Below are 26436 nucleotides of genomic sequence, written 5' to 3' on the forward strand. Positions count from 1 at the left end.
TCTTCTGTGTGCTCTTTCAGTTTTTGATTTCCAGAATCATTTGAATCATCGCTTCTAATTTGCCCTACACCCACACGTATCGCATTTTTAAAACGCAAGAAGAAAAAGAAATTGGTAGCAGCAGTTTATCTGTAGGTACTTTACAGACAGAAATTTCACTTAACTGATCATTAGTGTTATTTACTGTAACTTCAAAGGTTCATCTACTAAAGGAAAAGATTATTTTTACATGTCCTTATTTGTCACCTAGCTCACTTCTCACCAATTCATGAATGCCCTTTTTTGAAGACAAGCTTGAACATAAAGCTGGAGATAAATCACATGATTGGCAGTTTGTGCATACCAGAGCATTTATCACTTACAAGGCAAGTCACTGACAGAGACAAGGGCAAATCAGATGACAATGACCCAGTGGTACATCCTCTTGTTAGAGAGAAAGGATGGGCACAATGACATGTCAGTGACCAGAGCCTGACTAGTGAGACTAATGATTCACACGTCGCATCCCCCACAGAGTGGCCCTTGTCTCTGACGTCGGGATGCTTGTCAGAGTCGTATGCTCTTGCCCCCATGCAGCCTTGCTCTGGGGTGAATCAACAAGTGAGGGGCTGAGCTACTACTGGAAAAATAATGACATAAATGTGGTCGGCTTTAGCCCTGGAAACCCACTGCCATGCACACATTACCACATTTGATTCGGTCCATCAGCTGATTGTTAGTGAGATCTGCAGTGGTGTGTCAGAGCAGAGAACACTGTGTGCTGAAACTGGAATACTTTAGACATGTTCAACAAGAAATGCTTTTCAAACATTTCAGCACCATATTTTCTGAATAACTTTATTTTATAAGTAGGAGGAGGAGGAGGAGGAGGAGGAGGGGAAGGCAATAGATGGGTCCTCAGTTCAATCCTGAGCTCAAGCTGCAGGTTTTCATCCCGTTTTCATCCCATGTCATGAAAACATGCCTGTAGCTGGACGTCTGCTAAAACGCCCTTGGATGTGAACGTGTGTGTTTGGTGCATCTCACTCAGGGTGTATTCCCGGGATAGGCTCTGGATCCACCTCAACCCTGACCAGGCGAATGAGTGTGTGTGTGTGTGTGTGTGTGTGTGTGTGTTGGTCCACAGGTAAAACATCACTGTCTCTTCAGCTTTCTGGAACATCTGCATCTTTGCTCCTCAGCAGCTGCTTCTGATTCCCAGCCCTAAAGCCACACCTTGCTCTAGCATGTAGATATTCCTTTCATAGAAGCCTTGATAAGCTGGCTCGGGTACATTACTGGGCTTAACTCAGGTTTCTCAAGTGCTTGGAGAGTTAACCAAGTTCACCAGACTGACTTCTGTTACACTGGAGCCAACCTGAACATGTCTTTTGCTCCTTTTAGCCCTTCCCCTACTGCGTGAAACCGCAGACCAGCCTCCGAGCCTCTGAACTAGTCTACTCTTCACCATTCTGGAGGCGAAGAACGAAGTCGAGCAGCTGAAGAGTCGAACAGAAGAGAAAGAGTGGCGTTATTGCTGGATCTATTTTCGATTTCCTAGCGAGACTTTAAAGCGAACGCGGCGCTGATTGGGCAGCGCGGAGTCACGCGGTGTGCACTCGCTTTGCCTCGCGCTCGTCCGTGAACGCGACTCCGAATCCTGCCTGCCTGCCTGCGCGCGCGGTGCCTAGCGGCGGTTCGAGCTGCTCTCTGGATCCTCCTCACAATTATCCTTTAATTACACAAACCTTTCCATCTTTTTTTTTTCTTTCTTTTGGTTTAAAAACCCTTTTCTTTTCGTGAGACGGTTTTTCCCCCCATCATGGGCGACAAAAAGAGCCCGACCAGGTAAGAATCGCCACCGTTTGGACGTCTCTGAGAGCTTCGTGTTTGTTCGGCTGTTTTTCGGGCTCGCTATTCAGACGCTTTTTTTTCCCCTCAAGGAGTGTTTCTGTTTTTTTTTTTTTTTTTTTTTTTTTTTCGGTTCGTGTGCTAGAGCGAGAACAGTGCAGCTATGGCGGCTTCTCTTCTCTACCCCTACTGACTCGAGCAGCTAGTCACTCACAGACAAAGGGAGATTTACAGGAGGATACACCGGGCCTCGTCGAAAAAACACTAATGTATTAACTGCCACTTTAAGCTGTGTGGAATTTCGTGGTCGGAAACGACATTTTTGGCGACTAGTTTAACCCTTGATGTCGTTAGCTGTAGCCTGGTCGCGCGCTAACGCTAGGGTTACAATCGGACGGGTTGTGTGTTAGTGTTAGTCGACTGAGTGTTGAGGAAAAAAAAAAAAAAAACTGCGCTAGTTAGCAAGCTAGTTAGTTAGCTCGTCTAGTCCGGATTTCAACCAGTGTCGAGTTTGACATTTGTCACTTTTTTTTTTTTTTTTAAACATTTACTGTATGACTTGTTTGGCTATTAATATTACGCGTTCGGACAAATTTGCTACCAGTTCATGGAAGACGAGTGAAGTTGACCTTGTTGAAATGTTTTCGTCTTGTTTCCCAGGCCGAAAAGACAAGCCAAGCCGGCGGCGGATGACGGCTACTGGGACTGCAGCGTGTGCACGTTCAGGAACAGCGCGGAAGCGTTTAAATGCAGCATCTGCGATGTACGGAAGGGCACATCCACAAGGTAGGGCTTTATCCCTGCTCACTCTGCCTCCTTAATGCAACCCTCCTGCTGCTCCTGCTGCTCCTGCTGCTGCACATCAGCTTCTTCCACAGCCTTGGTTGGAATGAACGATGCTCCTTTTTATGCACCCTGTTGAATTTTTTTTTTTTTTTTTTTTTTTGGGGCAACAGTAAGCAGGAGTGTGTGGTGTAAAGTTGCAGAGCTTTCCATGTGCTGGAGGAATTCAGAGCTCCTGGCAAAAGGAGAACGCACAATCCGCACACACACACACACACAATCTGCGCACACACTCATGCGCTATCCTCACACACTCCATCCTCTCACACACAAAAAACACACACGCGCCATCCACATACATGCCATCCTCTTACTCACACACGCCATCCTCTCACACACTCCATCCACACACGCCATCCTCTCACACACACACACACACACACACACACACGCCATCCTCTCATATGCCGTCCTCACGCTCACGCCGTCCTCACGCTCACGCTCACGCCGTCCTCACGCTCACGCCGTCCTCACGCTCGCGCTCACGCCGTCCTCACACGCACGCCGTCCTCACGCGCGCTCTCACACCATCCACATGCGTGCCATCCTCACACGCCATCCTCACATGCCATACACACGCACGCCATCCGTACACACGCACGCAATCCGCGCACGCCGTCCTCACGCCATTTTCAGTTTTGCCTTTCTCAGTGTTTAGGTTCTCTAGTCCAAAATCCGTAACTCTGCTGTTTACAGTGTGATCACTGAACATGTGTATATATTCTCCAGATGTTTATTATTCTGCTATATGGCCTGGAGTCGTAATATAAAGCATTCAGGTTGTCAGGTGTTTATTATTATGTCCTGTTTTTCTCACTGACAAGTAGAAAGCGAGAGAGGAATTGGTGCTACATAAATATTCTTGTCTGGTTGAATACTGCTGTTAGGGAGTCTATTAACCGTTAGGAAATCTTGTGGTTCTCAAGTCGCTTCCTCTCCTGTAAGTGATGCATATTTGTCAGTGATGATAACGTGCTTCTCTGTTAGAACTGGTGACGCACAAGTGTGAAACCTGCCCGTGTTTGTTATTAACTTGAAGCAGAGTACCCTAATGGCAGCTGACGTTTTACTGTGGCTGTGAAAGTTTCCCTGAATTACGGTCAAAAGCCTAAATGCTGAGGATCGGCATGCTTTGTCAAGGAGGTTTGATTTTGTGTATTGTTTTGAGACTATGAGGTGATGGTGGTTGTATGGCTTTCGTGAAACCCAGTCATCGTGTTGTTCTTATAAACCGAGTAAGCTCTGTGTGTCAGTGCATTACATTGTTTATGGTGTGTGTGTGTGTGTGTGTGAGAGTGATCACTTCTCATCAGCTGACTGATGTGGTGTCTACAGCTATGAGTAATGTGTGGCCCAGGTCAGGAATCCCCATTCGCTAACCTTTTCATTGTGGTTTTCACGCTCAGCGCAGAACCGACATTCGGGGGAAAGTTTGTATGTGTGCGTACCCCTTTAAGGGGAATAGAGATGTCCTGCAACGTAAGTGTCGATAACAATAACGTCTTCCTTCCAGAGTGTAACAAAACAGAGTGATTTGCAGGAAGTAGATGAGTAGGATTTATGGTAATGGAAGAAAGTAATAGCACGCACGTCAAAACACCATTCTGTCTCTCGTCAGCAAGTGCCAAGCCCCTGTCAGGATGGTGAATAAAAACCTGAAACGTTACAGTGAAAAGACGCGCAGCCCTGTTTGATCGGAGACGTTAACCTTTGATGGACATGATTGTTTGCTGATGTAAGAAATCTGGCTCTCGGTTTAATGAGCACTAATTAGCCACCTTGTGCTTGTTTTGATGTTTTCCAGCAGCGTATCGGGGAGAGTGGCTTGCGCGTGCAAAATGACATGCACTTGTGCTTGTTGGCGATTTATCTTCTACTCTCCTCTCCTTTTATCTAGGTTTCCCTGTCTGAATGGGCCTTTGTGTAGCTGTAACACATTTCATTTGCCAATTATTTCACCTTTTGATGGTGTTGAGTTCAAAGAACACAGACAGCCTTCAATTGATAGGGCATACATTTGTGGTCTTTTCTTTTTCTTTTCTTTTTCTTTTTTTGATGCATTTCTTAGTGAAGATAGGTCTGAATGTTGAGTTGTTTCACCTACTTGTTTGATGTTTTTATTGATATTCATTACAGTTAAATTGATTTTAAAGTTTTGGTCTAGCCATGTTCCAGAATATCTGACAAAGATGATCACAGCGATTAATGAGAAATGTACTGGGGAAATGTACAGCACTCAGAAAAGATTATTCTGCGGCACATTTTCAGTTAAGTTTTTTTTGAGTAAGTCAAAGCTGACTTACAACACATTTGGGTGACATTTAATTATGGATGATTTTTTTTTTTTTTTTTTTAAATTTAACCCAGGAATAAAATGAGAATAATTAGTATGAATGAAAAGGCTGTGTAAAATTCACTGGCCTTTCAAATGGTAATAGCACGTCCGTGTCCCTGCCTTTCAGCAGCCGCCGCACATCAGAGACTGTCGCCCTGTGTTAATATTAGCCGAGGTCATCCAGGGTCACGCAGGTCAGAAATCCTGACGCATCACTGATGCCAGAGGCAGAGAGGTCTATGCTGATGACATCTCAGAGAAGGCATAAGTGAATATGGAATCCACAAAATGACAAAAGTCATCAATAGAGTCAAAAGTACAATTGAATACTTTGTGATTTTAATTAGAATTACAGTCTGTCAGTAACGTTAATTTAAAAAAAAAAAAACTTCAGTCTCCCTATTTTATTGATTCCAGTGCATTTAGTCATTTCTTCACTTTCACATTTACTCATGCCACATTTCCTAATCTCCTCACAGCTTGTATGAGAATATAAGAGGGGCGTGTGAGACTATGACCAGGTTGATCAGAGACTTTTCATTGTCAGGAAGATAAACACACTCCCGAACAGGGAAGAATAACATTCTAAATCATAGCCAAATCAAATATCTGTATCTATATGAAGTTTAGTGCTTTATTAATGCCATGGGATTACTAGCAGTGGCTCTCTGCTTCATATATATAGTTGTTTGTGTAAAATCGTGTAACGCACCATAGGTACAGAACCAAAAGCATATGCATATATGAAGTGCATTATCGCTGTTTAGTACCAGCATAGATTTACTGCTGCTGACAGAGAGGCAATGTTGTTCTGTGTATATACAATGTCTAGTGCTTTATTAAAGCTGTTAAGGCTGTGACTCAAACAAGGTAAAACGGAAAAGATACAGAGTCTAAAGGCTAAATATGTAAAAGTAATAAAGTGCGTTATTAATCATTGTGCATTATGTAATAGGAATTGTTCCAAGCAGCAGTGTGGACTAAAACATTAACCATAAAGATTAAAAAAAAAAAAAAAAAAAAAAACAACCACCCCGGGCAGCCCTCAAAGAAAATTCAACTGTCCATTTGCATGTGATGCAACCGCTGAGTTTGTTTTAACGTGCAGCAACCTCAGAAGACCCCTAACCACCATGTTCTAACATTGCAGTGAAAAGCCTGAGAGCAGTGCTGCAGAATGCGACACCTAGTTTCTGTATCAGCTTTCATGCTGGCTCTTTCTCCGTGCACATATCAGTCTCTTGCAGGTTTCAGGAAGTGTCCATTAGGACTTTCTTAAGTTGATTGATGTGTGGGATCGGAGGGGAAGTGCCAGGCAGGCTTTGTGTTACCTTGATCTTCAGTGTGGGTGTACATTACTTCTCCTTCCCCTGCAGATTCCTGCTGGCCGGTCTGCTCTGCTCGGCACGTTTGTAAGTTTTATGTTTGTTTCGTGCTCACGGGGAGTGTTTGAAGTAAGCCGGTTCTAAGGTTACATTTTGGTTTGCTTTCTGCTCACTTAAGACCTTGTATGTTCTAGTATAATCTGAAGGTCAACTTCCCAGTGATAAATGATTGATGCAAATTTGAATAATAATTTGTGGAGGCACAGTGAATTTGACCTTTATCTGTGTAGCGCTATCAGTACGTCACAGCAAAACCTCCACATTGGTTTATAACCAGCAGGCTCTCGTTCAGTTTCCCTTTTAAGCTGCCACACACACTTTCCAAGCAGGTCATTTGAATACTATCAGTCTTTGAAGAGTGTGATGTGTTCAGCTACAGTCGAACATAAGTATGAAATTGCCATTTGTGGGCGACCTGCTTCATGTGTCAAGCCAAACAGATGGAATATTAAGTGTCTAATAGCATATGAATTTGTTGCAGCCTGCTCAGTTGAAGTGAAGGGTTCGTTTATAATTTGATGGGAAATTAAGGCTTTAAGTACTTAATTCCGGATGGAGTCTGCTAATATTGTGTTTAAACACTACCTGCTCATGCAAGCAGTAAGGTGACGGGCACAGATGGGGGGTGGGTGGGTGTGTGCGCGAATGTGCGAGTGTGTTTGATATAAAATGATTGAAGAGATGTTTATAATCCGGGGATTTTCCTCACTGTCACTTACATTCAAGTTGTGTATAATGGAGTTACAGAAGCAGTTTGTGCTGCTTTTTGTGTCAGTGCCCCTCATCCCCTGCATCATTAGTCTGCCTTGATGTGGTAATTGGGGGATTAAATTTGTTAATGAGACGTGAAGATTTCTGCAAGTGTGTGAGCACTGCAGCCTTTCAAAATCACAAAAATCTCAAAATCGCTGTACTGCGCTGCACGTCTTTTTTTCAGTTGCATTCTGTTGTTTTGTGGATGCACCGCTCTGCACACTACACGAGCGATCGCAGACGAGGCTCACACACTACAACAATCTGTCACCTGGAGAGATCCCTGCTGAAGTGCGCCTGATCCCCAAATCCCGCTTTCTTACAAAAATAAACACACGAGATGTCTGTCATGTGACTGGCTGTGGTGGTTGTTTCGGCACAGTTTTGTACAGAAAGAAGGAAAAAAGAAGAGAAAAATGTGGTGGAAGAAATAAGGATTGGCTTTGTTGCCGAGCCGCAGAATTAGTCTGTGACGGGGAAATTGGGGTAGAAATCGTGTAGTGTGTGTATTCAGCTTCAGGGATGTTAAAATCATACTCTTTGTTACTATGCCTGAGGGTTAACAACTTCCATATATTAGATGTCATCAGTTTGTGAATATGGGGAAAAAAAGAGAAAATCAGTTAAATTAGAGAACTGTTCTGATTTGACCACTGGCTACTTGGAAGCAGTATAGGGTACTTCTAAAATTAAAAGTGTCATGGAAGAATGGAGTTATGGTTTGTGTAAGGGAAAAGTTAGACTTCAGCCTTCTTTGTTTTGGTTGGGCAAAACCCACACCCAGACTAATACTTCTTTTTTTTTTTTTTAATTTAATTAAAAATAAAGTTTTTAAGTCTTTTTTTTATGTTTGTTTAAACATATGGCTAAAACTTTACCCATCAGTACAGGTGGGAGGCTTGAGTGTGGGTTTTTGTTCAGTGTGAAACTCGAGATCAGCAGTGGGAGAGATTGTTGGCTAAGGGACCCAGCAAACGAGTTGGAACCACAACGCACTCACTAAACTGCCCTGTGAATCGGAACATTGAGAGCGAACCAGATGACAAGGCACGGGGGAGAAAGAGAAGGAAAGAGGAGAGGGACAAGGAGAAAGAGGAGAGAGAGGGAGAGAGAAAGGGTGTGGAGCAAGCGAGTGAGTTGGACCATGCTGTGAGAGTGAGGGGAGCGGCAGTTTGATGGACGGCGGTGCGGGGATGTGCTCACTCAGCCGAGAGGCTCCCAGAGGGAAGGCAGAATGGAGCACATCATTACGCAGTGAAGGGAAGTGCCGGGCTTGCCCTCTCTCTCTCTCTCCCTCTCTCCCTCTCTCCCCCTCTCTCGTGCTTTTTCACTTTCCTTCCCTCACTTTTATTCCCCCATGCACCACCGCCACAGCACTTCAGTCGTTCAGTGGAACAGGGGGGTGGGTGTTTATCTGAGCCATGCGCCGGTGCAACCACAACATGCAGTGATCAAAGTTAAATCATGTAAGTGAACTCACCCACAAACAGTAGTTTTATGCTCAAGTTTGTCTGTCAGTTGCCTTGAAGACAGAATTATTTTTCATAATGGGACGTGTAGTGTTGAACTTTCAGTCCTTTACATTATCCAATTTTACACCAATATGCAATGTTTAGAATCAGTCATGACTGTTGTTTTCCAGATCAGTCACATAAATGTATTAGTGTCTCATGTGGTCTAAATATATGTAGGCATGGTTTCAAGAAGCCGGTAAACTTTCGTTCTTGCTATGATCTGTCCACAGAGCTCATTGAGTTATTGCTTAATTCCACTACGTTTACTCTTGGCTAATCTGTTTGTTTGGGGTTTTTGCTTAGATGTGTATTTAAATTAAATTCATAACAGGCCTTGACCCATGAAATTGCTGGATTGATTTGCACTCCTCAGTATAATTTTTGACTGTCGTTAATATTACAACCCTGATACAGCAGTGTGCCAACACATTCCTGATGGAGCTCCATGTGTGATAACTCCTGCTCAGTACACTTGCTTCAGGCTATAATCCTTGTGTGGTGTCACCAGTAAGAGGATTAGCGCTATTGTCTTATTACACGCTGACATCTTTTTGTGTTTTTCTGCTAATACTCTTAAAGGGCCCGTATAATGGAAACCCGAATTTTCCTCGGTTTTCTGAAATAAAAGAGCTTGAAATATTGTTAAAGTACCACTCACTCCACAGTCCATAATGTTGATGTATAGAAACTAAGCAGTGAAAACAGCCCATTTTAGAATCGTTGTTTCTTCGATATCACAGAAACTAAGACATTAAAATGTACCACCCATTCACCTTACAGCAGATTAGCCCCGTCTGTTTGCTTTACAGCAGGTTATCCGCACCCAGTTGCAGCAAGCATTTAAACTTTCTGTTCCTGGCTGTCAGAATAATACGTAATATGTAATGTACCGTTCTGAAACGGCGTGCTCTAATCTCGGTTGTTGAGCTGGCAAATTGTTCTCTCCTTTGGTTTCATTATGTGACTCTGGCTCTAACACATAAGGCTGTATTTGAACAGATGCCATTATTTACCTCCCAGAGTTTCCTACACAGTTGTACACATGTTACAGACAGGGGCATGGTGTGCCTCATTTCACAAGCTAGACAACTAAAATACAAAAACGATGCAGGATATGGGACCTTTAGAGACGAACACGCATTGTACGTCTTATCTTTAAAACGCTGGCACTTACAGTGATATTGACACAGTGTAACATTAAATGTTCCCAGCCTGGTAGTTTACAGAGATTATTTAGGTTTATCCCTCCCGTCTTTTCTGAAATGTTTGTGTCTGTAGCCTGTGATTATCTGTGTTGAGATTTAAAGAAGAAACATAGCAGCGCAAAGTATCCTGGCATTCTTAAATGCAAATCACAAAAGCCCCGTTGAGTGGTTTTCTGTTTGAGCCGTGTACATGAAGAGCTGCTTTATTACATTTCTCCTCATTAGTTTTGCAGACCGGTCTGGTCTAGACATAAAATATCCCGTGAAATGTTGTCTCCGCTAAGCAGCATGCCGTATTGCCCAGAGCCTACTAAAGCTAATTCAAAACAGGTTCTATTTACACAAGATGGGAGAAGGAGAAACAAGTGTGCAAGGCAGTTGTGGTCCACAGCAGATAGTGCAAGAAAAAGGAGAGGAGGACGTGCAAGCAAGTAGCACACGTGGCACGTCAAAGAATGTGACGGGCTTCTGCTGACGGACGAAGCTAAGAAGTGTTTAGCACTGCCACACCACCTATCTGTCAGTCTCAAAGACGGCAGGCAGCATGTGGCCTGAAAGGTCGACCAGGGGAGGAAACCCTCTATTATGGACAGATGATGGAGTCAGCTTTCTGCCTCCGGAGACAGAGCACTTACTGTCAGTGAAGCATTGACTTACTTGGCACAAGCTTCATCATGCTTTTTTTTTTTTTTTTGGTCTCTCTCTCTCTCTGTTTTAACTCTTAGCTTTCTACAGTTAGTTCTGTATTCTGGCAGCACTTTAGGAATGCAGTCCCTGTCTGCAGTATTTCTCATCTGGGACCATGGGCTGGAAATGATATGTATCATTGGTAACTTATATTTGGGGTTTGATTGCTATGACCAGTCATTACGACAGCAGCGCAAAGACAAAGACTGCGTGTCTTATCACCTGCATCAGCTTAAGTGTACTGGGGACTGCGACATACCTGTCTCTCTGTGTCTGTCGCTCTCTCTGTCTCTCTGTCTCTTTGTGTGTGTCTCTCTCTGTTTCTCTCTCTGTGTCTCTCTCTCTCTGTTTCTCTCTGTGTGTCTCTCTCTCTCTGTGTCACTCTCTCTGTGTGTGTCTCTCTTTCTCTCTCTGTTTCTCTCTGTGTCTCTCTCTCTCTCTTTGTATCTCTGTGTCTCTCTCTTTCTGTGTTTCTATCTCTCTCTCTCTCTCTCTCTCTCTATGTCTCACTCTCTGTCATGCTGTTTCTCTCTGAAGTACTGTCTCTTTTTGAAGAACTGTCTGAGAACCCCCCTGAAACTTTGTCATCCGTCCCGAACTGAAAATTGACTGTCCCAAATATTCATTTTCTTTTGTTTACAGTAGTCTTAAATTTCTTTCTTTCTTGGGTTAATTTCTTGTACTGCTATAACAACATAAGCAATCAGCTGCGTTTGGATTATTCTGACTATATATTTCATATAATAAAGACTAAATAAGCATGAGCATTGGTAAGAACCTCACAATTAGACAGACAGCAGTAAGTATACCATATTATCAGAAAATGCATATTCTGAACACAATTATACTCAAAAGATGGAGTGGAGAGATGAAGAAAAAAAACAATCTAGGCTGCAGATTACTTTAATATGCTACAGAAAAAAGCACTCCACTTTAGCATGTGCATGGTTTAACACACTCAACTGATTTTTTTTTTTAAATGGCTGTTTAGTGGTGTCTTGAATACACTACATTCATGTTTCATGTTGCTCTAAATGTACGATATAGCCTTTCTGTCAGGTTTGAAAACACTGTCCTATTTTACACTGAGCTAGTCTAACCTAGCTTAACCACATCGGGATTTGATCAGGGAATACTCAGTACCAATTCATTATGGCATTAATGCCTGGCATGCAGGTTAATGTGCAACCAGTGATTTGAATAAGCATTACTAGCCTACTCACGGAAGAGCTGAAAGAGCACTCTCCATCGCCAGCTAAGTTAACACGTAACATAATGGCCAAAAATGGTTAAATGTGGTGAGCGTCAGATAAAGTTAGCTAAGTTTAACCTCTATAATTATGCATTTATACTTAGTTATCTAGCAATGTTCATACCTATCCTTACTGGGTTCTTTGTTAGATAAGACCTACAAATGTACGCTACGGTAGGACATTTCGACAAGGTAGGATAAATCGCCAGAACACTGGCACACTGACGTCCGCTTCAGGTCTGATATTAACTGGGTGGCACAGTTTTCTTGCTGAGCTTTCTATTGCCATGGGAATCAGAGGAGAGCATGACACTTGAATCTCCACGGCTGACTGACATGGTGATCCACCAATCACAGCTTAGAAGTAGTCACTTTTTTTTGCGGCAAGATGAAAAAAAAAAATAATAATAAAAAAAAAGTCCCACCTTTCTTTCTGCAACCTAACATTCATCCACCTGTTACTTTATATATTTTACAGACATTAAGTGTTAAATGCATGCAACATTATCGACCTGAAAGCATTGCAGAGCAGATCTGACATCATCCTGTACGCTATTTTTACCATCGCCGGGACAACGGGATGGCATTAGTCTGGAGCCTTGGTGTCTTTCTGTGTCTCTCTGAGTCTGCCATGCTGTGTTTCTCTGTGTTGATCTCAGTCGCACTGTGTCACTGTTCACGCTGTGTTGCTCTCTCTTTCTGTGTCTGTGTGTTGCTCTGTGTCTGTCATGCTGTGTCACTCTTTCACACTGTTGTGCTGTCTGTGTCTCTCTGTCACTCTGTCTCTGCCGCTGTGTCTCTCTGTGTTGCTATGTCTCTGTTGCGCTGTGTCTCTGCCATTGTCACTCTCTGTGCCTCTCTGTGTCTCTGTGAACTGTCCGTTTGTGTCTCTCTGTTGCCCTGTCTTTCTTTCTGTCTCTCCCTGCCTGTCTCTGTTGCACTGTGTCACACTGGCTCACCCCTAAAATCTGAGCTCTTTTTTTTTTTATTTTTAAAAAGTCACTTGTGAGTTGGAACCTGGAACTGATAATACCACTGCAGTTGTAACTTCATATGCAATAAATAATTAAATTTAAAAAAAACATTGTTAATTTCTCCATTTGTTTGTGTTTCGGTGTTAAATCGCAACTTTGTGAAATTCATTAAACTTCTGGTGTACCATCTGCAGAGGCAGAAATCATATAGGCCTCCCAAGCATGAAATGATCTCAGTGACAGTTTAAGTATACGCACGTTGCTGCAAGAAATCGTGGCACCATATGCAAGAGTAAAAGCAGCTGATAGAAATCGAACAAATTTATCAGTGAACTTTTTGTAGGTGTTCTCGGCTCCCAGTAAAGAGGAGAGCGAGCCGTGTGCACCTGAGCTTCTCCTTACTAATCATTCAGGAGCAGCTCAGTTATAAACAAGAGCATTTAAAGTGTCACCACATATCACTGGCAACAGGTAATTGCTATTGATTTGAATTATGTGTATCCGTTGATCACATTCTGCTGCTTTAAATGCAGTGTGTGACTACATTAAGTGTTTGAATGGGGAGCAGGGTGCCTTATGCACTCAATAAATGCAAAGTAGCGAGGAAAAATAGTCAACTATTTTAACACATCAGTTCAGTCTATGTTGATGTTTTAAGCAGCATTACTGTGTTCCTACAGACTGTCCTCTGTTAGTCATGTGCTATAAACTGCACAGGATGTAACAGCTGAATATATCTGACTGGTGCTGCACTGTTAAATGACTAATGTAGAACAGTTTACTATATTCCATACGTTTGCAAGTTTCTAACTAGCAGTGAAACTCACCGGCTAATTCACATCTAAGCGTTACCAGGGAACTGCTTCTTCTCTCAGTCTGTGTTGCTGTCTTTCTGCCCCTCCTCCTCTCCTGTCTGCTCTCTGTCTCTCCCTCCCCCTCTCCCTGACACTGTGCTGCCAAGTTGGAAATAAGGCACATTGTTTTCTTGGAACGGATTAATAAATCATTTTTGAGTAAGATGAAATGTACTTGGGTGGTCGTCAGTATACCTGGGCAGCCTCTCTTCAGCTTCACATATGTATGAGAAACACTGCTTGTCTGTATTCCCTTTTTCTGCCTTTTCTTTATGATTTGTCAGTCTGTCCTTCATCCAGTCTGCATTTGCAATCTCTAAACGATTCTCGAATGGCGAAAGGAGAATCAGAATTCGTCTGGAACGAGGGGGAGGTGAATGTTTGATGTCCTCAGTCCAGTCTCTGGAACCCAGGTGGTCCCTGCGGGTTTGCGTACTCCATCTCGGCTTTGGCGAACAGGCGCCGTGCCACTAATCGTTTAGTGGAATGGCTTATGGGAGCTGAATCCCAGAGCTTGTTTAACACTCAGTGAAAACCAGCAGTGCTATCATTCCCCCTCTGCTGAGGGCTTAATATGCCTGTACTAGAGGATCGGGCCTCTCCGCTAACTGGTATGCTGATGACGGAATATGAATGTTGTCTGTCATGGCAATGATGTAAGGTGCTCTAATGGAAAAGAGGTTTTGGCTTGTGTTTTACCTGAGATTTTACATCAGGATTTTTGGAAATGTGAAAAGAGCAAAATAGCAAAACATCTTCAGCTGCACTGTGGAGGGAATGGTATGTACAGTTATTATTCTCTCTCTCTCTCTCTCTCTCTCTCTCTCTCTCTCTCTCCAAGAGATTTCTGCTCATGAGGTTGAGTAATGGAATCCTTATGGTGCACAAAACACATTCACTCTGCAGGGAGAAATAGTAGTAGTAGTAGAGCTTGGGTTACTACTGCCTGTTCCAGCACAAGTATTTGCATTCTTGTAGATCAGGCCTGCGCTACTGTTGTCAGTATGATTACTTGTGTCTTTGACATATCTACCATCCGTCAGTACACTATAGACCACTGCAGTCCAAGAGACTATTCCCGGCAATCCTGTATCTCTGCACTACACTTGCATTGAAGAGCTGTTTTAATTTTCTATAGCCTCTCTTCACTCAAGTACTCTTATTCTGCCACCCCATTTATCTCTGCCTGTAACCTGGCTCTCCACTATCACCTTAAGCTCAGTGTACATAAATCTCAAACAAAGAACACTTCGAGCACGCTTTAGAGTCAGTTTGTGTAGAGTCAGTTTTGGTTTGGAGTCAGTGATTGTGTAATTTGACGGCCAGATCTTTTTGACTTCTTAATTTTTTTTATTTATTTATTTTTTTAGGACGGTGATGCTGATTGAGCTTTGTGTAACCTCCTTGTTGCGTGCCTGTCTGCCTGGTCTTTGAGTATTGTGTGTCAGTGACAGTCGTTTTATAGCATCTGGCTCACTTCACTGAAGATTGAAGGGGCGGTTGGGAGGAGGAACTGTCAATCACTGTCTAAGAAGGTGGTGGAAAGCAGCTGTCTGTGCTACTAGCCTGTCTGGTCTGAAGTGTCTAGAGGTTGGCATTCACTGATGTCGTACTTTTACACTGGTTGCGCAGTTTGCTCGAGCTCCTGAGTGGTGGCTGTTTTGTTGCCATTCCCACTTGAAATTATTTTGGTCTCGCCCACAGTTGCTTTGGGGGAGTGCAAATTGCAGTACTGGATGACATTCGTAAAGAAACATTATATGAGTAACATTGGACACAGATCTGATTGCAAAAGTTGCCTGCATTTGGTAATCAGATCAGATGTTGTCTTGGTTAGTGAAAAGAGCGCGGTTCCGCTGTTGGTCATGTGCTGGCCGGTGAATAATGCATTGTGTGGTTTTTGCCTTGCCGTGGCAGGTTTAACATTGGTCCTGACATGCCAGCGAAGATTCATGGCTGAATTACAGCTGGCACTGTATCACGGCTTAACCGCCTGGCCTATTTCTGCTCCTCTGATCTACGCATGATACAAATCTCACCGCTTGGCAGCAGAATCTGAGCGAGAGGGTGGGTTTGAGCAAATCAATCACAGCCCTGTCCACCTCCAGCACTGCTCCCGGCCTAACCTCAGGTGGGAAGCGATTTCGGATGCCCGTTAGAGGTAGACTCAGCCATGCAGGCGTTTAGCGAGGCCTCAGTGCACACTTCTGACAAATCCCTCAGCTGGATCAGAGCAAATACCTCTAGGCTCTCCTATAGTGGTTAGACTGTATTATACCACTTACCACTTATCCCTTCTGTTGACTTGTTTTTGCTTATATAGTGTGCTTGGAAACACCACTTTTTAAACAATTCCTGCTACAGATGTTCCAGCACTAATTCCACAACCCCCCCCCCCCCTCCCCTTTTTAGTGGTTGGCATTTTTCCCAGCAGTTCTGTAATTCCCATTGCTCAGACTCATCTGGACTGCTCACAGAGATGGTATTGATTATGATGTTGTGCTGGTCCCTTTGACATGATTCCCTATTATGAGGAGATTGATTGTCTTGTGATTGGCTAGTCCCTGTGGGACAGGAACCTGCAACCCGTCTGTCATAGGAGCAAAAAGAGACATCTTTGGGATGAGAGGCAGCTGTTTTATTCTAAAGTGTTGTCTGTTGCATCACTATCGATGAGATGGATCAGTAAGAATGTTCATATATCAGCAACAGGAAAGTTCTCCTCTAACTACCTGATTTAAAAAAACAAACAAAAAAAAAAACATAAAATGAAAAATATGCATATAAGTTTGCATTATTTCATTAGCAGAAGTACTGTAGGTTTTGGGTTTTGATTCTTCGTAGTACTGTTAGAGTTTTTGTTGTTCAAATAAATGTGCCATTTAGGAATATTTCACCCCAAAACCAGACTTGCTCTTTTTTTTTTTTTTTTTTTTTTGGTCACAGCATCAGAAAAGTGCACATGCAGCACTTATTTAAAATTTTTATTTGTTTTCTATATTTTTGGGGTGTAACTTTACTGGTAAATAGTGCTGCAATTAAATGTTGAAAATTCAACTATTAAATTTGAAACAGTAAAATAATTTGGATTATGGACATTTCCATAGACTTACCTCCTTGAAGTGTGTTGTACCTTTTAACATGTTGTGATGCCAGGAAATGTGCCAGGGTGAGCATGCTTTGGTATTTTCGAGCTGTGTTTGAGCCATTTGTTCGATCCTGCTCTTGTCTGCTAGCTAGCATTGGCTGAAGCTGCGTACAAGTAAATGAGTGTGTGCTAGCTCGCACTCGGAAGCTGTGCTATTTAACGAGACCGTGAAGTTTAGCACTTTGTTACTTCCGCCTCACTCTCGCTCCAGCAGCTATTTCAAATCATTAACAAATGGGGTGTTAATGGCAGTAGGCAGATGAAAGAAGCATAAGACTTTAAGAAATTGTACTATCTGCTATTAATGTTTTGTTGAGTAGGTTAGTAATTGGATGATGTGATTTAATGCCTTTCTTTAATTAAATCATCATAATGAATAATCTTGAGTTTTTTCTTTTTAATATTTGCATAGTCAGGACTATATTTGACAGAATATTTGAATAACAACTGATATTTGCAGCCCTCCTTTTAAATGAACAAGACACAACTTCACAGCTTGCTCTGAACTGTGAACTGCTAAATGATTTAAAAGACGGCCTTCAACAAGTTAGCAGATGGAAGATAACGAAGGCAGGTTGCCATGTCAAAATGTTTAGACAACGTTAACATCGCTAGTGAGCTCTCGGGCTCTCTTCCCCCATTTCCGCCCCTGTTCAGTCAAGTTGCTTTGTTACCCCCAGTTGCTGCCAGATGTCTGCCATTATACTGGAGGAGCATGAGCTGGCCTGGGCTGTGCACAGTTCTGCCTCAGATCTCAACCACAGCCCCTCGGCTTTTAATTAACTCAACCGTGCACCGAGTAGAGGGAAGAGAGAAAGCCTGCAGCGCATGGCTGCTGTCTGGACTCTTTGTGGGTTTGTGTAGGAGTGAGAGGTGTATTTGCGCAAAAAAAAAAGTGAATAGCCACAAGGCTTTCACCATGTCATTGTACAACAAGGTGTTGTTGTAATCAGATCTGTCCACCTGTGGTGGCGCTTGGCCTCACGTACTGGCAGGACAGATTGCGAAGCTCTACGCAGTCCTCTTTTTGCTCAATGAGACCAACCCCCAGGCCATAATTAGATTAGTGCCTGTCATTGTCCCACACCTGTGATCCTCACACTCATTTGTTAAGAGAGTGGAGTAATGGGATTAGGCTTGTAACAGGCACACACAGCTGGAGCACAGCACAGCACAGACCCTAATAATAGAGAGCCTGAGCCCACCATAGACACAAAAAATTAACCTCTCTGTAGATTTTAGGGGCCGTTTACACGACAACGTTTTCAGCCAAAAACGGAAAACTTTTTATGCGTTTTGCCTGTTCGTTTACACGACAACGGCGTTTCGGGGACTGAAAAGGCATATTTTTGAAAACGGGTTTTAAAGTGCAAGTTTTTGAAAACTCCGCCGTTATCGTCTACATACCTAACACGTATTACGCACGCACATGACGTCACCGTTTTCAAAGATTCCCGTATTGGGTATCTTTGAAAACGGTGACGTCATGCGCGTGCGTAGTACGTGTTAGGTATGTAGACATGCGCAGTACATGTCTATTGTAAAGGCAAGCGTGAACAACTACTGGCCTGGCATACGTAATACAGCGTTTTTGGCCGTTATCCCGGATATGTGTAAACGCGAATCGTTTTGAAAACGTTGTCGTGTATACGTGAAACTTTTTGGAAACGCAAGAGAAAAACTTTTCCGTTTTTGACTACATCGTTGTCGTGTAAACGTAGCCTTAGAGCGTGGATGTCCATAGAGTAATATTGTAAAATTGTTTAGCTCAATTTTTGTGAACCTGTTACATTTTTGCTTGCTTCTTATGACCAGGTAATGAGCTTGATATCACACAGCATGATGTTTATGCAGGGTTTCCTTTTTTTAAATGCAGGGTTGTTTTTTCATATAGTTTTATTTTTCTAACAGTCATAGCCTGTTTCCATACACAAGTTGAGATTCCCCTGTAACACGGCAGGTACAAATCTAGTAGGGTGAAGCCTTAAATGAACAGGCGTGTAGTCAGCCATCACATCTTTTCAACAATAGGGTGAGCACTTAAGACCAGTTTACACTACCACATTAGTGATCTGCCTCACGCTTGTCTCACAGAACAGTTAGGCTTCCTTTTCAAGCAGTGTTTTGATCCACACCATTTCTGTCAATGCGTGACCCAATCTGTCCATCGTTTATATGCTCCAAGTGATTTTTTTTTTCCCACTTATTCAGCAGTGACTCTCTCCTTCTATTAATTGCTGTTAGATTAGATTAGATTAGATTATAAAGAGCACAATGTCACGATTTTGAAAAGTGTTACAGTAGTAATGCAATAGAAATACTCACTCTGTGGCTCACTCTATTGCTCTGTTTAACTCAGTAGCACATAGAGAATGGAAATCAGAATTTGCACTACCTGCACTCAGGGAAGTATTCACATTCAAGGAAGGTGTTCTGAAAGACTGTTTGACAACGCTGCAGTCTTGTTTTGATGACGGCCGACACTTAAATAGTATTATGGCCTCCATTTGGCAATGGCTAGTGCTCATGAAATGTTAACTTTTGATCATATTTCAGTTTAATTATTAACCCTACAACGCACTTCAGCACTTATATGATGTTATTTAATGTGAATACACTCACAGAGCACTTTATTAGGAATGCCTGTACAACTGCTCATTCATGCAGTCATATAATCAGCAGATACGGGCCAGCAGCTTCGGGTAATGTTCATGCCACCCATCAGAATGGTGGGAAAAATTTGATCTCAGTGATTTTTTTTTTTGTTTGGTTTGTTTGTTTTAGTAGTTTGAGTTTTGGGTTTGATTTTTTTTGTCTAGTTTGAGTATTTCTATAACTGCTGATCTCCTGGGATTTTCACACAAAACAGTCTTTAGAGTTTACTTAGAATGGTGCAATAAAGAAAAAAAAACATCCATCGAGTGGCAGTTCTGCAGACGGAAACATCTTGTTGGGAAGTCAATGGAGAATGGCTAGACTAGTTCGAGCTGACAGAAAGGCTACAGTAACTCAACAGCATGAATCCGTGGACCCAGCCTGCCTTGTGTCAACAGTCCAGGCTGGTGGAGGTAGTGTGATGGTGTGGGGAATTTTTCTTGGCAGACTTTAGGCCCGTTAATACCAGTAAATCATCACTTGAATGTCGCAGTCTATCTGAGTATTGCTGCTGATTATATGCATCCCTTCATGACCACAATTTACCCATCTTCTCATAGCTACTTTCAGCATGATAATGCACCATGTCACAAAGTAAACATCATCTCAACCTGGTCTCATGAACATGACAGTGAGGTCAGTGTTCTTCAGTGGCCTTCCCAGTCACCAGATCTGAATGCAGTAGAACACCTGTGGGATGCAGTAGAACGGGAGATTCACAGCAGGAAAGTGCACCTGAAAAAACTCCAGGAATTGCGTGATGCAATCATGTCAACACAGACCAGAATCTCAAAGGAATGTTTCCAACATCTTGTGAAATCCATGCAATGAAGAATTGAGGCTGTTCTGAGAGCAAAGGGAGGCCCTACTCAGTATTATTATATAGTGTTCCTAATAAAGGGTTCAGTGAGTGTATATCTTGAGTATTTTGCTTAAACTGTATGGTATGGTAAGCTGTATTGGCAGCTTTTTCCCCTTCCAGGGTTGTTTATTGTGTTTGATGGGCTATAAATACTGGCATATAGTTCCAGATTATATTATAGAGTGTATATTTTCATCCTTCAAAATATCTAGGACTGTTTTTAATGATTTCTTATCATGTCCTGCTTTAGTCCATCTTTGTGATGTGTTATTGATTTCATTATGTGGTACATATTTGGTAATATATATTTTTTTTAATCCTGTTTTAACAGCCCCACAGACTGGGACATGCATGTTGCCCAGTAAAATACAGGGAGTTGGTATGCAGTTAGGTATTGAGGTAGAACCACATTCAGTCAGGTTAGGGGTAGTTTTGATGTGTTCAGCACGTTCCCCCTTTAACATACACTCTGTGAACTCTGAATGGCCCCACAGGAAGCCCAGGATAAACTCCCAGCTGGTGGCTCAGCAGGTGGCGCAGCAGTACGCCACCCCTCCCCCTGCAAAGAAAGAAAAGAAAGAGAAGCCAGAGAGACCTGAGAAGGAGAGGCCCGATGGCGAGCGACCAGAGCGAAACCTGCCCGATGGTGAGCAACCAGCCAAGGAAAAGATTGAGAAGGACCATGCTGAAAAAGAGAAGAAGGACAGAGAGAAAGAAATCACTGTTGCCCTCCCAAAGAAACCCAACAGCAAAAAGACCAGGTACTGCACGTTGTCTGCGTATTACTGCAAAGCACATTAACATGAGTCTTTTAACACTTTTCTAACACATATTAACTGCTTCTTGTCATTCCTCTGCAGGCCCAAGATGGACAACCATCAAAGCCCACCAAGTGAAAGAAACAGCATACAGTCTGGGAAATCAACCACCAAGACTAAAAACTCTCACATCTCAAGGTGCTTCAGTTTCCATCTTTAGTTTTTTTGTGTGTGTTTTATTTTACCCTTGTTCTAAGGGAGCAATAGTTTCTTGTCTCCTGTCTTAATAGAATGTTTAATGCCATCCTATTTAAAAAAAGAGATGGCAGTATATTAATAACTGCAGTTTGAGATGCCTTCCCTCAGCTTGAATAGCTACTGTTAGTCATTCTGTCACTGAACAAAGCTGGCAGACAGCCACAGTGCATCTCAATGTAAGAGCTGCTCTGATTCACAAATGCAGCCCCCCTCGCTCTACCCTGTTCTTTCTCCTTCTCTGCCTCTGAATGAGTGTGTTAGTTGTGGGCTGTGCTCAAATGAGCAGTGCAAGGTTTCACTCTCACACACTCTGCTGGCTGTTTTCCCACTGATCTGTCTAGGCCTGGCCAATAGGACGATGTAATCGGATACTGGCAATGTCTAACACATAATTGCCATTAATCCTTCATGCACAATGATTACTTATTTTTTTGGAAGGAAAATGGATAGAGAACTACAGAGGTGTGTAGCTAGTGCTACCACGAGCTTGCCAAAATACTCAATTATGAAACTAGTGATTGCTGTAGTCTTAATAAATTATTAAGGCAGCAGGCAGGTTAAATAAATTTACAAAGGTAAGATACCACATTGGGCTCTTGGGGCGAGGAGGATGGAGGTGCCTTGCTCCCTTCAGAAAGGCTGTGACCTGTATGAGCCCCCAGTGAGACGCAGTCCACAGCACTGTGATACACTGCGATGGCCACCACACACACCTTCATTATAGACTGGGGCTTTCCTCTGTCTAGCTGTCCCTGTAGGAGGGCTAGTCCCACTGCTAGGACTGACGTATGATCTGCCAAAATGGAATCAGTTTGTCTTTAATTCTCTAAACGTAGCTCTTCATCCAGTAAAACCACCAATGGCACAATGCAAGTGTCAACAGCAGGCATGCAAGCTAGGCCAACCTGTTCATAATCCGTCATGATGGCTAAGGAGCGCATGCCACAAAGCTCGTACAGAGTATAGCAGACAGTCTAAACTCTCCTTTAATGCTCTCAGGACAGGCTTTACACTGTAGCACAGTGAACCGATGCCATACAGAAGACCACATTTAGTTTAAAAAAATGTCAGAGTGAAAAAGGAGTTAGAAAAATACACTGAACAATCAAACTCCAGTGTGCTGTGAGCAGCATCTCGACATGCTAGCATCTCGACATGCTAGCATCTCGACATGCTAGCATCTCGACATGCTAGCATCTCTTAAGCACAGTCTCAACTGTGTTAGGCATGCTCAGGCACAGGTCTTCTAGTCACGAGTCATGTATTTATGTTCAATGTTCATATACATGCCTTTAATTTATTACTGTATTTCTATTTTTCTTTGTACACTTCTGTACCCTATTGAAAGAGAAAGATCCTTGCATGTCCAGTACTTGGGAATAACAGTTGTGCCTTTACTTCTGATCAGCAGACCCAAATTGAAGAACGTGGACCGGAGCACGGCCCAGCAGCTGGCCATCACGGTGGGGAACGTGACAGTAATCATAACAGACTTTAAAGAGAAGACGCGTTCATCCTCCACATCCTCCTCGACAGTGACGTCCAGTGCCGCCTCTGAGCAGCAGCACCCGAGCTCGGGCTCCGAGAGCATGGACAAGAGCTCGTCACGTGCCTCCACTCCAAAACGAGAAATCTCGCTTGGCCATGACGAGTCATTCTGAGCCTTCAAACTGCTCCTGGACACTGTGGAGATGCTGGCTGTTCCGCAGTTCTCCTCTGCCCTGCTCTCATTCCGCCCATCTGCTTTCTATTACCAAAAGAGGGACGAATGTTCGTCACATCCCCGCATTTACCCAAATGTCAACGTGCGTACATGTTGATGCGTACACATGCATTTCCTGATTAGAGATAATCTCATCTCTCTGGACCCTTAGCAGTGGATTCTCAGCATCACACCTTGGTAGCACTGGAGTGACAGCAGGGCCAGTGAGATGGCATCCTCGCTCTTGTATGTATTGTTTTATACTTGTAAGTGAACCTGGCTGAATCAACTTTTTTTTTTTTTTTTTCTTTTTTTTGTATTAAAAAAAAGGTCTGCTGTGCACAATAACCACCTACACTTTAACAATTTCCTGAATGGCTATGACACTTATTTATTATCTGTTGTATCTTAATACTTTTAGAGATTTTTTCCCATTGAAGCTTCGCTAAGTAACCTGGCTGATGGTTCCATTTTACACTTTTAATGAGTTTTTAATGAGTTTGAATTGTTTTCCTGGAGCCCCCTGAGAAACTCTCCCACATTGGTGCTAGCTACACTGTGAATCCTTTTTTTTTTTTTTTTTTTTTTTTTTTTCCCTGCTTGGACTGTCTTTTACACATCAAGGTCCTTAAGCTTAAAGCCTATTTCACTCATTTTTCTGCCACTCCACCTCAGCTATTGTATTTTATTTTTTTTTTCCGGTGAGTGCTAGGGGAAGGCTGTCTGCTCTTCATGGTGGCATTTTCAGCCCTCATTTTGCCAGACAAGTCTGCCAGTTTTCTAGCTTTTCCACAGTCCAGACTTTATACCCCGGTCCCTGTGATGCCTGTCTTTAACATCTTTTGAATAGAATCTCATATTTCACACTTGCAGTTGTTGACTCTGGATCAACCGTATGGAGAGGCATCTGGGTATAATATTTGGATTAAAGATCCTAAGAGAGCTTATAGTTTATTCTTATATCAAAGAGTTAACTGGATATGCTCTCTTGCTTTGTTGTTGCTGTTTATATTAATTAATGGCATTGTTTGGCAGAGTTATTTGTAACTTATTGGTTATTTATGGCATGTAGTACAAACACTAAACGTTTCAGTCGACGAACTAGTCAAACTAGCCTGGTTTTCAGTTATGCCATACTGACCCACGTTATAATTTTCCTACAGAGTGCGTTCCAGCATACTTGAATTACAGTTACAGCTTCAAAAATCTGTTTGGTGAAGGATAAAAAAAAAAGTAAGACAAAAATGAAGATGTAGACTGTAACTTGGGACTCGGATGTCTTTTACTAATTGTGTAGAACCACATGATGTTGCTGAAGGAAAATAGAGGACACAATATTTTTATTATTTTTTTTAATAATCTTTTTCTTTTTTTTTTTTTTGGTCACTTGTCCAGAGTATTCAGCTGCCCACCCCCCTCCCCCCCATAATGGCCAAACTAAGAGTAGAAATATCTAACTATCTATCCCTAAAAAAAAAAAAATCCACCTGACTTCCTCTTGAACTGTATTAAACCTGTACAAAATATGTGTATATGATATGAGTTTTATTTATTGAAGGACCAAAGGAATTTGATATCGACATGATAGACAAATAACAATTCGAAATGTAATGATCATATGTGTGATATATAATAATACATTTTAAATAAAGTCTAATATAATCCATATCTAATTCTTACTGTCTAATTCTTGTCCACAATATACTGTGAAATTCATCAGTTGCTTTGGAATCAGACCTGTAAAGACCACATCCGCGTTAGATGTTGTACATTACTGTGTTGATTCTTGCAAGACATGGTCAGTTAGAGGGTCACATCTTGTACAACAGTACTGCAATATGAAAACTTCGATCATCAGTTGAGTTGCTTAATACTAATGTTCTCGTAACTGGTTAATGTTTAGAATCAGAAGTGTGAACAGCTGTGAACGTATCACTTGTGTATCACTTGTAACAGAATTGAAGACTTGGTTTTGCTCCTGCAGTGACGCGATGAATTGAAGTTTATGCTTTGTTTTCTTTCTTCCAGTGGCTTTGGGATATGTTCTGTTGAGACAGCAGTAGTGCATAGTCCTCTAGTGTTATGTACAAATGAAGGCTTTACTGGGTCAGTTTGTGAGACGGTAACCATGTCTTGTTTGTGTATTTGTGATATTAACCAGTGATTGTTGGATTCTGAACGCATCAAGTTGTAACCACCCTCGACCACACGCATCACCTGATCTGTGCTTTATTAAACGGTGAACCGCATACATGGCAGTTGTACTGAATTGGTATGACTTTTTTGAGAATATGCAATGTGAACACAACATGAAGAAAACTACATTGGGTAAATTCAAAAAAAAAAAAAAAGGGGGATATTAATGTTCCAAATGCTTGCCACATTTGAACCCACTTGTAGTTGTTGGAACTTGCTGAGCACTGTATAGCCTACTTTACATTTCTTATGAATATAGCCATCTTTTCACTTGCCTTACCCACTATCATAAGCAGTTAGCTAACTTTTGTAAAATTGTAAAGAGAAAAATGAATTGTATCTTAATTTATTGGAATTTCTAAAAAAAAAAATCAGTTTAAACAATGCTTGTATGTGTATCTCAAAAATGGTGCAAATGTCAACTTAATAGGCTACAAATGGCAATGGAGCTGAACATTTTCTTTATATCATTTGTAATTTTTTTTCTTTATTTTAAACGCGCAAGCAGTTCTGTTCTTGTGTACGACCAGTAACCTTAATTTACTGTGTAAAGATGGTTACGTTTTTTTTTTTAAGCTTCCTTTGTCAGAAACCCACTTATTAGAATGCTTATTTACTTGTGATATACAGTAGCATTAACTGTGTGAAATTTCAATATAAATGTACAGTACACCCAGTTGTTTAATTTGATCCTAATCCGATGTTGTTGTGAAGCGCTTTTCCAGTTTGTTTCGTAATAGCGTAGGGTCTGTTAGTGTATTAATCTAACCATTTGATTTGAACTTTGTCATGCTTTGCGTTTCTGGCTACTTGCTGAGTGTTATTGGTAATTTTGTGTGATGGTTGCGTTAATTTTCCTTGTGTAAATGTATTTTTTTTTTATTTTATTATTGAACATTTGCTCCTTGTCTATAGCTTACTACACTGTTCAAATACTACAGTTTTCAGCATGTGCACGACTTTGCTCTTTAGAGGCTACCTTATCATTTTGTTCGCTTCAAATAGAAATGTCTATTTATGCATTTTTGGCTTGTAGTTTTTCACAAATAAAATGTTCAATTTATCTAAAGCTCCACTGTCTGTCTTTGTCTTTTTCTCCTTTCACATCTTGTCTAAGAGTTAAGGACATATTAAATACACACGGTATGTTTTATGGTGTATCGTAGTTTGACTGGATCGGATGAAGAGTTACTATTTCTGCTCTGTTTTGGTCCAACAGTTTTCT

General features: G+C 42.0%; 1 protein-coding gene across 2 annotated transcripts; it reads left to right on the forward strand.

Moving 5' to 3' along the window:
* Window positions 1-1269: 1269 nt before the first annotated feature.
* On the forward strand, window positions 1270-24683 carry rybpb (RING1 and YY1 binding protein b). Of its 2 annotated transcripts, none has more exons than XM_034299856.2 (5): window positions 1270-1827; window positions 2491-2616; window positions 20792-21058; window positions 21158-21253; window positions 22722-24683. In XM_034299856.2, exons 1-5 carry the CDS (start codon window positions 1802-1804, stop codon window positions 22972-22974), a joined length of 768 nt encoding a protein of 255 aa, XP_034155747.1. In that variant the 5' UTR covers window positions 1270-1801; the 3' UTR covers window positions 22975-24683. The 2 variants fall into 2 exon arrangements, with proteins under 2 accessions (XP_034155747.1, XP_034155750.1); XM_034299859.2 differs by having other exon boundaries at window positions 1272-1827; window positions 22725-24683.
* The last annotated feature ends 1753 nt before the right edge of the window (window positions 24684-26436 follow it).

The sequence above is a fragment of the Pangasianodon hypophthalmus genome, chromosome 2, assembly GCF_027358585.1.
Source record: "Pangasianodon hypophthalmus isolate fPanHyp1 chromosome 2, fPanHyp1.pri, whole genome shotgun sequence".
NCBI classification, from domain to species: Eukaryota; Metazoa; Chordata; class Actinopteri; order Siluriformes; family Pangasiidae; genus Pangasianodon; species Pangasianodon hypophthalmus.

Coding starts and splice junctions, on each gene's coding strand:
- rybpb (XM_034299856.2), top strand. CDS start 1,802: ATGGGCGACAAAAAGAGCCCGACCAG. Junction 2,617..20,791: donor CGGAAGGGCACATCCACAAG/GTAGGGCTTTAT, acceptor ATGGCCCCACAG/GAAGCCCAGGATAAACTCCC. Junction 21,254..22,721: donor AAAAACTCTCACATCTCAAG/GTGCTTCAGTTT, acceptor ACTTCTGATCAG/CAGACCCAAATTGAAGAACG.